This window comes from Aphidius gifuensis, linkage group LG3, assembly GCF_014905175.1.
Source record: "Aphidius gifuensis isolate YNYX2018 linkage group LG3, ASM1490517v1, whole genome shotgun sequence".
Classification (NCBI taxonomy): Eukaryota; Metazoa; Arthropoda; class Insecta; order Hymenoptera; family Braconidae; genus Aphidius; species Aphidius gifuensis.
In genome coordinates this window covers 20,960,259-20,977,294 of record NC_057790.1, presented here as the reverse complement: position 1 = coordinate 20,977,294, position 17,036 = coordinate 20,960,259, and the positions used below count along the sequence as shown (strand labels likewise).

General features: G+C 24.8%; 2 protein-coding genes across 4 annotated transcripts in view; both read left to right on the top strand.

Annotated features, from left to right (window-relative positions):
* Positions 1-144: 144 nt before the first annotated feature.
* The window catches only part of LOC122852692 (caskin-1), a 38,233-nt gene continuing 21,341 nt past the window's right edge, over positions 145-17,036 (top strand). The window contains exon 1 of one of the 3 annotated variants that reach the window (XM_044152637.1): positions 145-350. In XM_044152637.1, coding sequence (XP_044008572.1) covers positions 296-350 — 55 coding nt within the window. In that variant the 5' untranslated portion in view covers positions 145-295. Of the gene's footprint in view, positions 351-7,570; positions 8,225-17,036 lie in introns of those variants that run through there. The other 2 variants (XM_044152638.1, XM_044152639.1) reach the window with 2 other exon arrangements.
* On the top strand, positions 915-4,643 carry LOC122852693 (NAD-dependent protein deacetylase sirtuin-7). Its single transcript, XM_044152641.1, has 3 exons — positions 915-1,621; positions 1,761-2,074; positions 2,143-4,643. The coding sequence occupies exons 1-3, from the start codon at positions 1,523-1,525 to the stop codon at positions 3,398-3,400; spliced, it is 1,671 nt and encodes a 556-aa protein (XP_044008576.1). The 5' UTR covers positions 915-1,522; the 3' UTR covers positions 3,401-4,643.

Here is a 17,036-nt window from a genome sequence, read left to right as displayed (position 1 = left end):
TTTTGAAAAGTGAATTATCAAGCAAATAAAAATAAAATATTAAAAACTAGTTGATATAAATAAAAGAAGACTGAACTAATTTATAAACTATATACTGCGGTGTAAAAGTGGTGATGGTGGTGGTGATTGTGAAAAGTGTTTTTAAAAATATTGTGATAAAAAGCAGTGAAAAGTGATAATTGTTTAGTGCTTGTGTTGTGTGTGTAATCAATTCAACTATTTTGCTGACCAGATAGAATCATCATGGATCACCAAATGGTGTTGCTGATCATAGACAATCATCATAAACTACTACATGACTTCAGGGCATTTTGATGACCAGCGTGGGAAGATGAACATCCGCTTAAAAGGTAGGATTTTATTTAATTTATAATTATATTGATGCAATTGTATGAAGTCTTGCTTTTTTTTCACCATAAATAATTGATTATGATGTGTATTTTTTTTAAACACCACCATGATACGTCCTGATGTATTCTTTAGGTCCTCTTGCTTTTTTCTTTACTCCCATCAATTTACTATGCGTTAATTTAATTTCTATGCTATATTGCATAGACGACCCGTATCATAATAGTTATCATGTACATCAGTACATGTTTATAAAAATACCAAGTAGTTTATTATTAAATCCATCAATATTTGCTGCTCAAAGCGCAATATTATAGACTATTTTTTCATATACCGTTTTATAATGTGTGATTGGAAGATTTACTACAAATTTAAAGTAAGTAAATATTTTATTTTTATTATAATAATTTTATAATAATTTTATTTGTATAATATTTAAAATTCTTATTTCAATATTTACGATAACAAATTTATACATATTCAAAGTTTACCGCGCAATTTATAAACACTGCCATTTTGTACAGTTATTACAAGTCGGTACTACAGATTTACTCACACACACACATACACACACTCTCTCTCACACAACTTATAATTGTCAAAACAAAAAACATTCTTCTGTGATTAGAAGTTGTCATAAATTTTTGGGGGGCTCAAATAAAAACAATAATTTAATAATAACCTTATTAAAAAAAAAAACATCATTCATTTTTATCACCACCAATTAAATGATAATAATAATTACAAATTTATAATGAATCAGTAATCACTAAATAATTGATGTGATATTAAAAAAAAATAATAAAATAATCTTCAATGGCATTGCCATCTGTGTGGCGTCTGAAATTATACCTCCATCAACCTATATATAATTTTATCGAATTTTCAAGATAGTGTGTTGCTGCTGCATCAAAACCTGAAATGCGTTTTTTATTAGTGACCAATTGCGAATGTGAAAAATCAATCTATTTGACATAAAATAATAATAACAACAATAATAAAAAAATATTATTAATTAATGATAAATAATATTGACAAAATGATTAATATATTTATTTTTAAAAATAAATTATTTAAAATATGAAATAATAAAAAATCAATGAATCTCTTGAGACGCTTGTGATATTATTTTATTTTAATTTTTTTTTTGATAAATACAATAATTTAATTAAAGATGGAGGAAAATGGAAACGACAAGTTTATTTTACGAAAACGTTTAGTTACATTAAAACCACTTAAAGTTAAAGATGAACGTGTTGCAACATTAAAAAAGGTATGTAATATATTATTAATATTATTTTAATAAATTAATAATAATAATAATTTATGTCATTGATCTCTTGACTGACTTGTTCATTCAATTGAAGCAAAAAAAAATATTGTACTTATTATGGTAATTGAATTGTGTTTAGGTTGCTGCTATTCTTAATAAATCTGTGGTTGATAGAACAACTGAAGAAAATGAACTATTGTCTTCCTGTGGTGATGTTGTAAAAGAGGTTAACTTGAGACAAGAAAAAAGAGATAAAGTTAAAGCAAGATTAGAAGAAATTGAAGATCCACCTGATATATTTGAAGAAAAATGTATGAAATTAGCTGCAGCAATAAGTGGTGCATCATCATTGGCTGTATATACTGGTGCTGGTATAAGTACTGCAGCATCAATACCAGATTATCGTGGTACAAATGGTGTATGGACTAGAATGCAACAAGGAAAAGATATTGGGTAAATATATTATAATAATTATGATGATTATAATATATTATTAATATTTGAATTTTAATTAATTTTAGAAATCATGATCTTAGTTTGGCTGAACCAACAGTTACTCATATGGCATTGTATGCATTATATAAAGCAAATTTATTAAAACATATTGTATCACAAAATTGTGATGGTTTACATTTACGTAGTGGTATACCAAAAACATTATTATCTGAGGTACATGGTAATATGTATGTTGAAGTATGTCGTACATGTAAACCATCACGTGAATATTGGCGTTTATTTGATGTTACTGAAAAAACAGCAAGATATTCACATGGTACTGGACGTTATTGTCATAAATGTAATTCATTATTACAAGATTCAATTGTACATTTTGGTGAACGTGGTAATTTACCATGGCCAATTAATTGGAATGGTGGTTCAAGAGCAGCTAAATATGCTGATGTTATATTATGTCTTGGTTCAAGTTTAAAAGTATTAAAAAAATATCCATGGTTATGGCAAATGGATAGACCAAGTAAAAAACGTTGTTCATTATTTATTGTTAATTTACAATGGACACCTAAAGATGAAAATGCAACATTAAAAATTAATGGACGTTGTGATGATGTTATGAAACGTGTATTATCACATTTAGGAATTAATATACCACAATATCAACGTACAAAAGATCCAATTTTTTATCATGCTATTAAATTAGAAAATAATGAATTAACAACAACAACACAACCATTATTAGAAGAACCAATTATTAATTCAACTAATAATAATGATGATACTAATAATCATGTTGATGATAATAATGTAGATGATGATGATGATATTTCTATTATTGAAAATGATCAAAATCAAGTTATAATACCTAAAAATAATGAAAATTGTGTAACACAAATTGAAATGAATGATGCATTAACAGCATATACAGCTCCATTTTTTACAGCTCTACCATTTTTATCAATGGGTTTACCATTTCCACCAATGTTTTTATATCCACAATTAACATCATTACTTTATTATCCACTAATTCAACAAGCAGCATTATTAAAAGAACAAAATAATATTAATAAAAATGATAATAAACAAATACCATCATGTAAATTTTGCATGGAAAATGAAGATTCATTGACGTGTTTGTATTATCAACGTGATGGTGATGATCCAGTTATAACTGATATTGAAACAATAACAACAATTGAAACAGATCATGAAAATATTGTTGAGGATATTACTGATAATGATGACACAATAACACCAATAACAACTGCTAAAAATCCTGGCTGGTTTGGTAAAGGTTATCGTAAAGGATTTCGTAAAAAGCGGTAGCAATATTTTAAAAAATATTAACACATTATATTGTGTTGATAAAAAGCTAATTATAATTATAATATTATTGATTGATAATATAAACAAGTCAGTCAAGTAATTATTTCAAGATAAACATAAAAAAAAAAAACAAGAGAAAATAGAAAAAATTTAAAAACTTCATGCTTTTATTTTTTATTTAAATTCAAAAAAATACTTGTTAATTTTTGTTTTAATTTAAGGAAAAATTTAGTCTTCTATTTATTATGTTCAATAGTATTTAAGTATTATAATTGCTTTATTTATTTATAAACAAAAATACAAGAAAAAAAAAAATATATATTGATTTGAGATGAAAACTTTTTAATTTACTAAAATAATTTTTCATAAATTTTTTCAGTAATACATAAATCTTTTGAACTCTTGGCAAAAATAAAAAAAATAAAAAAAAAAAAATATAATATTCTGATTTAAATTCTTGTGCATGTCATCTATCATTTTCCCTTGTAATAAAAAAAAGCAAAATTGTCAATAAAGTATCTTCATCGTTTTTTTTTAAAAGTAAAGTTTAACTAAGTACTTTTGAAGTCTTTGGATAACTGTAACCCTTATCTTTTAAAAAAAAAAATATTTCAAAAATCCATTCAAAGTGTAATACAAAACGTTGTCTTTATTCCAATCTTGCCTATAAAAAAATAATAATAAAAAATAGTATAGCGTAGATAATAAAAATGAGTGTTGAGTTTAGAGGGTGTGTGTTGTCGTAGTCATTGCGCGCCAGAAACGTAAAGTACCAGCAGCGCTCTGTACTATTTTGTAAATCGATATTTTGCAAGCCAGTTAAACCTGGCAAAGAAGGGTGCTAGGTGGGTGGATAGATTTTACTGAAAGCACACACAAGCACGCGCCAAAGAAATACACCTGGGAAAAAAAAAAAACAAAAACAAAATAAATAATTTTTTATAATTTCATACATATATTTAAAATTAACAGTGAAGTGTTTGTGTGGATAGAAAAATAATCAATTAACAAAATAAAAAAGATAATTAAAAATTTTATAATAAAATCAAAAAAAAAAAAAAACATATCTTAGAAATATTTATAATAAAAAAAAAGCATAGACAGGCGCATCACGTACATAGGTCGCGAGTGAAGTTCCAATGAATTCCGCAAAGCAATAATTTATCATCCCCCATTATCATAAAGAAATTTTTAAAGTTCAAGTTTTATATTATCAATAACTCAAGTGAATAACAAAAAAAAATAAAAATATTAATTATTAACACTTTTTATATAACACTGTTATCATGATTTTAAGTTGACAAAAAATCAAAATAATTATTTATACATGTGTTGTGTCTAAACTACATAAATTTATAAATTACATAAATTTATTATTTACTCATTTTAATATATATTTATATAATAAAAAAAAACTTGATATACTAAATTTATATTAATTTATAAATACTCCAGTGAGAATTAAAACAAAAAAAAAAATCAAATCAAATCAAATAAATATAACCGTCCAATAATTAGTTTAAGTTGTGATAAGATAAATCAAAAAATAATAATATATAAATATAAATATGAAGGTGATAATTGATAATAACGTATGTTGGTGGTTTTTGTGTTGATGCTGCAAGTCCTCATAGGACACCAGCAACTATCACGACTCGTATAAAGACAGGGTGAGTTTTGTTGAATGAAAATAAAAAAAAAAATCATGTATATATATATTTTCAAAAGTACATTGGCTCTATGTATATATTACGAAAGCAATACATTAACACATACACACACAAGGGGATGTTTTAAAATTTATATACTGCACATGTATATGTATGTATATATCTATTGATAATATCCATATATACATGGAGAGAAGAGAAAATAGACAAAGATGTAAATATATTTTACTGGGGAAAAATCGTGGTTGGTTACCATGGTGATACCCCAAAAGCTTTTCAAGGGAATCGGGCCTATGATATATATATATATACATGAAAACCACCCCCGTAGACACAACTGCACATGGGGGGTTAAAAAAAGTGATATATATAATAGAAGAAAGCGCATGTGCTTATATTTTCATTTTTCAATTCAACTCTTTACCGCTGGTTGCACACCGATCTTCAAGCTGTTGATATATTTTATTTTTATTTTTTTATATCATAAAACAATTCATATAAATAGTCTGTATGTTATAAAAAAAAAATAATAATTGATTGAAGGGAAATGTCAATGCTCCTTGACAAAAGCATCGACTTTTTTTTAAATTTTTTTTTAAATTTTTATGTCTCAATGATTTTATATTTATTATTTTGTGTATTAATAATATTTTGAGCGTATTTAATTTATACTTGTTAATATATGACAATTAAATTGAGTAAAATAGGATTAAGCAATTGGCGTCAATCGGGATTTAACAAAGTATATCACCGTTTAATAGCATCACAAAGCTATTGGTGTATTTAAATAGTAGATAAATGAACAAGAGAAAGAGAGTGAAAGAGAAATAAAGAATTGGATAGTGAGTTAAACATGGTCAGTTGGGGTTAAACAAGCTCCTTCCCTTGCATCAAGTATGTAATTGATGTTAATTAGAGGCATTGTTGCCAAAGCCCTGTCCAATCAAACTAGCTAACACCGGCTTTTCTCTCTCGTATTTATACACAATCATATTTTTATTTTATTTTATTTTTTTTTTCATCAACATCAGTCAATTTATAAAACAATTATTATATATTGCATTTATCAATTAATTAATTTTTATATATACAAATCTATTTTTATCTTAATTTTTTTTTTTTACTTCTTTTATCTCTTCATCATCAAACCCGCTTGGGTTTTTTTTTTTTTTTTTTTTAATTTCATTTATCAGACGAGATAACGAGTTCCAATTTTAGGTGTTTGTTTTATTTATATTTTATATTATATATAACATTATATTTTTGATGAAATATATTATCTCTGTATTTTTTTTTTTAATTTATAAAATTTATAAATTGTAGGTAATTGAAAAATAACTAGAAAATATATGAAAAATATATTACTGTGGATTTTTTTTATGGTAAATTTTTTTGATATTTTTTTTTGCAATTGGAAATAAGTATCGTGTTAATTTATTTTTACTGAATGCACTTAACCAGTTTTTATTATTTTCAATATTTATATATTTTTTTTATTTTCGTATATATACATTCACACCGGTTCTCGGTTTTCTTATCTAATCGTTCTTCTATATTTGTCTCACTTGTATTATCTCGTTTAAACGCATCATCAAAAAAAAAAAAAATATATATATATAAGCAAGATGGAAAATTCAAAAAGTTTTTAATATGAACATTATATTTATCCACCAATATTTATACATAGTATAAACTTAAAAAAAGGAAAAACTGACCTTCGTGGCCGGAATTGAGCAATAAAATATAAGGTAATCCTACTTTCATACCTTAAGATAAACTCTTTTATTATTATCCTTTATTTATTTTATTTATTTATATATTTATATCATAAATTTGTGGCTTTTTTTATTATTTTTTTTAACTATTAAAAATTATTATTATAATAAGCTTTCAATAATTTTACCATGAATTTTTAAAAATATATAAATATAAAATAACAACTTGACAACTTTCAATTTATAAATAAACCTGGTACATATATAAAAATATATTTTCAGTTTAATTAAGATAAATACATAATAAAACAGAGTAAAATCAAAGTAAATCAATTAAAAAAAAAAAAAGTAAATAAGAGTATCTTTTAGATATAAAGCTTGATTAAAAATTTCTTATTAAATTTTTTTTAAATTTACTCCAAAAATTAATTTCAAAAATACTATTTAAATAAATAAATAAAAGATAATAACAATAGCTATATGTAATAGTGTATGTAAAAAATTAATAATAAATTAAAAAAAAAAAAAAAAAGTTCAAGTTTAGTTTGGCGGGGACAGTGTTGAGTATAGTTTGATTTGCGAGTTACAAAAGAAACAAAGAGAGAGAAAGAGGGGAGAATTGACTGTACACATTGGAAAATGAGAAGAAAATAGGAAAAAAAAAAATTATTGGGATGGTGGGGTGATCGGACAATGGACCCGCCCGGGTTTCCTATCGGCCATTTTATGAACTATTGAAAGTTGGTGTGTGTTTGTGTGTGTGTATGTTGGTGTGATGGTGGTGTTGAACACTGGGCTTCTTGTCGTTAGTATACGTTCCATATCGTGTTCCATCGTGAGCAAAATTTACTCCGTAAAATTAAAATATTATTTTTTTTATTATTTTATATATATTTATAATTGACAATTGACATTTGTCTTGATAATTAATAATAAATAGATATATTAAGTAATTACAAATTAACAAGTGAATTTTATTTTTAATTATTTATATTAAAAAATGTGTTTTTTACAATAACAACAAAAAAAAAAAAATAACGAGTAAACGGTAAATTGTGTATTGGCGTCCTTCGTCATTATATAGCGTCATTTTATTTATTTAATTATTTATTTAAAAAAATAAACACACAATGTGAATAATTGTGGATCGAAAAAAACAAGTGTAAATAAAACATGGCGAGTGTTAAAAAACATATAATTAAAAATTATTTATTTATTGAAAAACCACAGGTGATAGTTTTATGATATAAATAAATAAAAAAATTCATTAAATTAATAATAGATATATTTTTAAATAATTAAAATATATCATTTTTTTTTATTATTATTAATTTCGGTTATGGTGTATTTTTTTATATAAAAAAAAAAAAATTTATTGTGTTTTAATAATAATAATAATTAATTGGAAACTACGTATAACAACATGAGGAGAATAAGTGGTAAGAATATAAAATAAATAAACAATATATTTTAATTATTTAATAAAACAATTATTTGATAAAAAAAAAAAATCAACGAAAATTGGAGTAGTTTAAGAGTAAACAAAGCAAACGATAAATTTTTTTTTATTTATTATTATTAGATACATATAGCAATAACACGACTAGCATATATTGTCAATTTATTGTAAATTTTAAATCGAGTCACGCTATATATGCGGGGTCCTTTATATCCTCAAAATAATAATAATAATAGTAAAAAAAGGCTTCAATCCCGCATACCGGCAATTTTTTAACGCAGCTGTTACGTCAATTTTTTTTTTTGTTTAAATATCAAATTCTCTTTATGAGAATATATTATTTATTTAAAATTTTTTTTTTAAACTTTACAATAATAATTTATAAATGACAAATTAAAGGAGGAGCAATGTCGTGTAACTGTTCAATTTAATAATCATGCAATATTATTATTATTATTTTTTTTTTCTACCAAGAAAATGTAAAAAGATATTTTTGTAGCTTGAATATAAGAAAGGGAATAATAAAAAAAAGTAAAATAAAAAAAAAATTTAGACGGAAATGAGAGGAGTAAAGTATCGGCTTACGATGGGGCATCGTAAAATCTTGAATCTATACCTATTTTATTATTGAACTTCTGTAACGAAGCGTAAAACATTCTGGCCAATGTGAATTTTATAAAATAGAATACAAAAAATTCTTCCAACTTGTATTTTATCACACACACACACATACACCTGGTTATATATATATTAGTTTTTTTTATGAGTAAAATCATAGTACTTGAATTTATTTTATTTTTATCATCTCAATTTTGTGATCCTGGTGATAATTTCAATGCCCATGGGTTGATGGCTTTTGATGACTGGAAATTTGAGTATGTATTTCATGGCCAACATGCAAAATGAGAAAGACTGGCTTTCATCAATGCCAATATATAAGAAACTGTTTGTTATATATATTATTTTTTCTTGTTTTAATGTGTTGCATGTATACATAAAATCCACACACAGTAGATATATTCAAACTCATTGCATAAAGACTTTTTGTAAATTCATACTTTAGATATCCTGTTTAAATACTTTCCAGACTAATTATCAATTTTATTTTTATACACTAATAAATATAATAATATAATTTATAGCTTTTATATCATTGATTTTACAAAGTTTCTATTTTTTTATTTATTATTATTCAATTTTATATACGACAATTGTGTTGGATGCAATTTTATATTTTTATCCTTTTGTTGCATTGATGCAATTTTTTTTTTTTCTTTTTGAAAATTTTATTATTGCCATGGAATCCGTGGCTCAATCGATGAGTACACTTGGACCAAGACCAAAGTGCATCCCAGTTGTTGTATACATATATACACTGAATCTTCTGTTAAATCGATTTTCTTGTGATAAAAAAAAATTGATATGTAGCTAGAATCTAGAAAGATATATACCAAAGACAAAACCTCACCCACTTTTAACTCTATTTATTTTTTAAATTTACTTATATTTGTTTTTTTATTATTATTATTTTTATTTTGTATATATGATAATTTTTTTCTATCAAGTTAAAAGCTTTACCGTTTTATTATTTAAAAAAAAAAAAAAACTTTCTCATTATCTTGCATTAGGTAAAATACATACAAATACACGTCATAATTGTTATCATTAATTTAAGTCATATATTAACACTAAAAAGTCTTAAAGAGTGATGACGTGTGGCTTAACGATTAATGTCTTTTTGTATAAGTAAATATATAAAGCGTACATTTAATTTAATAATAATAATAATAATAAATATTTTCTTTATACTTTGCGGCAAATATTACGTGGTAAACATTTACTTATAAATGTAAAACATATTTTTCAAATAAATTCATATGCAGCTTGTATTTAATGTTCCATTTACAATAACATAAATTAAATTGCATATTAAATAAATAATTTTATATTTATCAAATATTGAAAAATAAATGAAAATAAAAAAAATTATATATAGTTTTTTATTTTATTTTTTTTTTTTCTTAAAAAAGTATTCAAGAATAAATCACGATTGCTGAGTAATCATTTGGCATTGTCTCTTGCGTCAATAGATATATATATATATATTTTGTGTTGAAGAACCATTAGTTTCTTGTAGAGATAGTAAACTTTGGATGAAGATGACGACTCTTTCTCTCTATTATAGTATATTTCGTGCCCGCAAGGCATATATAAACATTGACCAGGTTAAATTAACCGCACAGGAAAAGAGCAACATTATATTATTTATACCTAAAATCACGAATGAAATATTCATCATTTAACAGACAGTTTTTACCAAGGTTCTCTTCACTTTTACTATGATAATTTGCTTTTTTTTTTATCTCCTCTGGGTATATGTTTAATTTTTTTTTTAAGAAAGAAAAGTTTTAGTTTTTTTTTTTTTTAATATTATTTGTATAAAATGTAGGAATGAAAATTATTTTTAATGTGGTATTATATCTGCTGACGAGGACTATGTATTCGACAGACCGTAATGGCAAAAAAAAAAATTACAAATTTAAAATTTATTTCTACGTTTGCAAATAAATTTTTTTAGTTGCTTGTTTTATTTTTTGTTTGCATTGAGCTATAGTTTTAATGCAAAATTATTTGTTTATAATAAATTTTGATAAATATAATTTAACTAGTTAAAATTGACTTTAACGTTTTTTTTTTTAACGAGAGGTTTTTATTTTAATATTTAATTATTAAATATATGAATTTATTATTATGAAAAATTATATTATATTACTGTGTTGATTAAAAATCATAAATTTATTTGGTCATAACGGTTTTATGGAGCTTCATTGTGTGCCAAGGGATTTTGCGGATTATATTACACCTTTTGAAGTTTTCTCGTTAAAATCGTTATTTAAATTATCAATTGTTATGTGAAAATGTAATTAACACTTTTAACTCCATTGTGTTATATATATTATAATAAATATATATATTTGCATATATTAAAATTTAACATTACTTTTTTTTTTAAATAATTAATTTTTTTTTTACATAAAATATAATTTGAAAAAAAATTTATATATTTTTTTTTTTTATTCAATTCTTTTTATTATATAATTTTTTTATTTTTAATTGAAATAATTTTCATTTCAAAGATGTTATCATAATTTTTATGACTTGAAGAAAAAAAAAATAATAATTGAAATTTTTATGTCATGTTGAGCATGATGTTTTTGATTAAAATCAGCAAAAGAAAAAACAAATAATTTTTTTTTTTTGTCACTTGTGAAAATGTTTAAAAACAAAAAAAAATAAAATTTATGTTTAAAATTAAATTAAATTAAATTAAATGCGTAGAAAAGTAGATAAATTTTGTTGTAGTTTTTTTTTTTTTTTGTGTGTTTAACCATAATAAAAAAAAAGTTAGTAAGACGAGTTTCTCTAGTTTCAAAACGGAAACTAAGAATCCACAGGAATGCTTAAGGATCTTAAGAAGTTGTATGTATACATTATACGATACTTGTATAAACACTCGCTCTCAAAGATAATAACAATAATAATAATTATAATAATAAAATAAAAAAATTAAAAGAACAGAGTATAAACTTGTGGTCTGTATTTCCCGTTGAAAATCATTATTTTCAATACTATATGGTCAGACGTCAAGTTCAGAATGTTTAAAAGTATATGACAGGTTTTTTTTATATAATATTTCTCTTTTTATCGTTGTGTTGAAGAATCAAAAATAAAAAAATCATAAAACCCATAGAAATATAATTTTTTTTAATTTTATTTTTTTTTTCTAAATTAATTTTTTGAGTCTTTAATTTCAATTTATTTTACATAATTAGTATGACTTAATTTGTGATCAAAGTCCTTGTTTTTTTGTACATAAAAAATTTAAAATTAATTAAATTTATTGAAATATAAAATCGATAATAATATATAAGTAGAGTTTGTTTATTATTTTTCCAAGTTTAAAAACAAAAAATTAGCATATGGGTAATAGTACTATATGTCTGACACGTTTTAGTTGTTGGATGACAGGGCCAGCATGTCCTCAACGTATTTTATCCATGAAAAAAAAAAAAAAAAAAAAGGCCAAACGTGTATACGCTATATAGTATAGCAGCAGAGAAAGTCGCTGTTTGTATGTACAAGTAATCGTTTGAATTTTAAATGATCCACTTAACATTTTTCTTTTTTTTTTATGAAAAGAAATAAAAATTTAAAAATAAATGAAAATTTTAAATAATATTATTAAATATATTTTTCAATTATTTATATAAATTAAAAATATTAAAAATAAATTTATAATATTAAAAAAAAAAAATTTATGAAAAATGATACTCCATCAATGTGTCCAGTAGCTATTTTTTTTTTTTACATTTTTTTTAAAGACTTTTTACAGTCAGTTAATTTTTTAAAATATATACGAAATTTGTGGTCCAATATATATATATTGTGAGAGTTTGGGTAATACGAGTGCAAGACGAGTTATTTGAAACGTGCAACGGTTCCTGATCACGTCTTGTTTACACGTGGATCTATCGAGGCGTGGCAATGTCGTGGTATTCCCACTTTGTTAATCAACAAGACAATAACAATAAGAAAAAAAAAAAAAAAAGACTGAGTGAGTGAGTGAGAGGCCTAGGGGGCAATTTAACCCTCTTTTAAATTTTTTTTACCCCACATTAAACTCTTGTCATCCCTTGTCGTTTTCCCGAGTAGAAACTTGTTCAGGATAGCCTGAACACTGATCCAGGCCTGATCAGGATATCGTAAGGCTATCCCTATTCAAGTAACTCTATCACATCCTGATCAAGCCTGGATCAGGCACTCATATCTTTCTTATTGATAGCCTGATCCAGTCCGGATCAGGACTTGATCAAGATAAAAGTATTAAATTTATTTAATTTTTAAATAATTTCATCTTGATCAAGTCCTGATCCGGACTGGATCAGGCTACCCCTATTAAAGATAGAGTAGGAATGGCCTGATCAGGATAGCATCAGGCTATCTGTATTTTATCCATTTGAGTAGCCTGATCCATTCTGGATCAAATCTTGATCAAGAAAAATTATTGAATTTATTTTTTTTCAAATAATTTTTCTTGATCAAGATTTGATCCAGAATGGATCAGCTACTCTATTAGATAGAGTAAGGCTAGCTGGATCCAAAATGGATAAAGAAAAAAGTATCAAATTTTGCGTCTTTGAATTTTACAAATTGCCTGATCAGGATAGCATCAGGCTATCTGTATTTTATCCTTAATAGAGTAGCTTGATCCATTCTGGATCAAATCTTGATCAAGAAAAAATTATTGCATTTATTTTTTTTTCAAATAATTTTTTCTTGATCCAGTCTTGATCCAGAATGGATCAGGCTACTCTATTAAGGATAGAGTAAGGCTAGCTGGATCCAAAATGGATAAAGAAAAAAGTATCAAATTTGCATTTTACAAATTGCCTGATCAGGATAGCATCATATTATTATTTTATCTTATTATAGTAGTTTGATCCATTCTGATCAAATCTTGATCAAGAAAAAATTATTGCATTTATTTTTTCAAATAATTTTCTTGATCCAGTCTCGATCCAGAATGGATCAGGCTACTCTATTAAGGATAGAGGTTAGCTGGATCCAAATTGATGAACAAACAAGTATCAAATTTGCGTCTTTGAATTTTATCAGTTTGATCAGATAGCATCAGTTATCTGTTTTATCCTTATTAGTAGCCTGATCCATTCTGGATCAAATCTGATCAAGAAAAAATTATTGCATTTATTTTTCAAATAATTTTTTCTTGATCCAGTCTTGTTCCAGAATGGATCAGGCTATCCCTATTAAGGATAAAATAGAGATGGCCTGATGCTATCCTGACCAGGCAATTTGTAGAACCTATGAGGACAAAAAGTTAGTACGAATTATCGAATGCCTCAATGGCCGAGCGTGTCAAGTACTAGCGTTGTAATCCCGTGTCGAAGGGTTCGAACCCCGGTCGTAGCAATAATTAGTTAGGTAAATTATCAATTAGGTCAGTTTGTAATAATAAAGTTTATCTGTATTCTGTTAGGCGTTAGATTACAAATAAAAAAAAAAAATAAATTTGAAATTATTAATTTTTTTTTTTTGAATAAATCATGTATCCTGATCCAGTTTTGATCCGGAATCTGGATCCATTATGGATCATGTATCTTTACCACAGCCTGATCAGGTATCCTGATCCATTCTGGATCCGAACCTTACGAAAAAGCGTTACATCCTGATCAGGTTCGGATCCAGTATCTGGATCCATTATGGATCATGTATCTTTACTACAGCCTGATCAGGTATCCTGATCCATTCTGGATCCAAACCTTACGAAAAAGCGTTACATCCTGATCAGGTTCGGATCCAGTATCTGGATCCAGATTGGATTTGAAATCAGGCAAGCCTGATCAGGGCTTGATCCGAACCTGACCTGAATTTCTACTCGGGTTTTTCTCAGTGTAATAATGGCGATGGTGGTGGTGCAACATATTAGACCACAAAAAAAAAAGAGCAACTTTGCCTTTCAACTGAGCTTTCAAGTGCATTTTGATTCCTTTATCCCAAAATGAATTTCAATATGCATACAAAATATATTCCAAGAGGTCTTTATATTTGCTTTTTCTTATTTTACTTTTTATTTTATTTTTTCTTCTTTGAAGATTTTTTTTCTTGTAATACTCTTTGCATTATGCATGCATCATGTGTATATAATATTTTTACATATTTTTAATATTATTATTATTATTTTTTATACTTGTGTTTTGTAAAGAACACTGGTGACCATCGCAATTTATATATTCAATATATTTTTAATTTTTTTACCAATCAACAAGCAAATATTATTCAATGAATTTTTTTTTTTTTTTTTTATTTGCTTATTTAAAAATATAATAAACCTTTAAAATATTCATATAGCTTTAATTTTAGATAAAAATGTAAATATAAAGTAAGGAAAATATATATTTTTTTTTAATTATACCAGGCTTTACGTAATTAGTCGAGATTTTTTTTTTTTTTGAATAATAAAACAAAATAATTAAGAAAGCATGACCATTTGTGTAAACGATTTTTCTTAATATATATATTACTCAAAAAACAAGATTTCATTTTTAGAAATTTCATGTTTTTTTTTTTTAATGGAATATGCGTAATATTAAAAAAAAAAAAATTCTAAAAAACAACGACAATGTTCAAAGCTCATGACTCTTAAGTCTCTGTAGTCTTCTTGCTCTTAAGTAATTCTCCGCCTTATTCATATGCACTTTTTTTTATTTTTTTTCTCTTCCTCTCTCTCTTTCTATTAATATTTTCTATATGTACTTTTTTTTTTTTAATTTTTTTGGCTTCTTATGTCTCAAGTCCGTCAGTAAAAATGATAATAAACACTGCATGTATACGCAATTTGCATCTTTTTCTTCTGTCTCACACACTGTCAAATTTTTTCATGTAAATATATGTGTAAATATGCGCAATTTTTGCACATAAACACGTATATATAAAGTCGAAGAAGAAGAAGACATTTTTTTCTGTTTTTTTTTTTTGTAGCATTCTTATATACCACTGATTTTTCTTTTCATATTTTATATATATCATTTTTATTATATGTTTATGTCATTTTTTTTTCTCTTGCATTGAATTATTATTTTTTATGATTTTCCTGGATTTTATATGCTTCCATCATCATTGCAATGTGTGTGTATGTATGCCGGAACAAGACAAGCAATTTTATGAAGCTATATAGTCCTTGTATCCTGGAGGTAATAGTCATGGAAGTGAGCTTATTCACCGTGTGATTTTTTGTTAACGCCCACACACACATATGTACATGTAGAATATATATAAGAAAATAAAATTCAGTTGAAGGAAATTACTTGCAATCCAATTGATCGTGTCGGACATATTTAGTTAAATAAAAAAAAAACATCTATGTTGCACAAAAAAAATCTACATATATAGTAATTTTCATTTATTATTTTTTATTTTTTATTAAAAATTAAATATTTTATTTATGTATTATTTATTGATGAGAAAAAAGGACATGTAAGATGAATTTTTTTTTTCTTATTATATATTTAAAATATATACATGCAGTAAATAATAATTTTAAAAATGAAATTTGTGGTTTCAAGTATTGTGGTTGTATGAGTTTTAAAAAAATGACACAAGAAAGGTTTCTGGTTGAAATTGTTTTGTTGTTTAAAAGTTGTGAATATAACACTTGAAGAGATGCAAAAAGTATAAGATCATACATAAAGCCTTGATATTTGAGTGAAAAAAAATCGTAAAATCGTGAAAAAATAAAATCAAGAGAGAAGAAAAAGATGAAAGAAAAATCATTGACGATGAAAAATACCAAGTTAACTTTAGTCTGAGTGAGAAAAATAAAAATGGTCGATATCAGGGTGAAATAACTACCCTTACTCTTTTTTTTTCTTTTTCATTTTTTGCACTCCCTTTTATCCAGTCTCTTCAGCTCCAATGGCAATCGATACTTGGCATTTAAATGGCGCTAAAATAATATTACAAAAATACAAAATAAAATCAAAAATATTTTATACATTATTTATTTATTTATAGTGTCAAATCCGTGTCACTAAAATGTCATTTTTTTATTTTTTATTTTTTTTTTTTCCTACTAAGTTTATCAGTTTATTTATCTTGATCTTTATTTTTACATTTTAGTCTAGTAAATTTTTGTGTTGTTTTATTTTTTAAACGATATGAAAATAAATAAAAGAAGATTAGTTTTTTTTTTATCTGTCACGAGAGAAAACGAT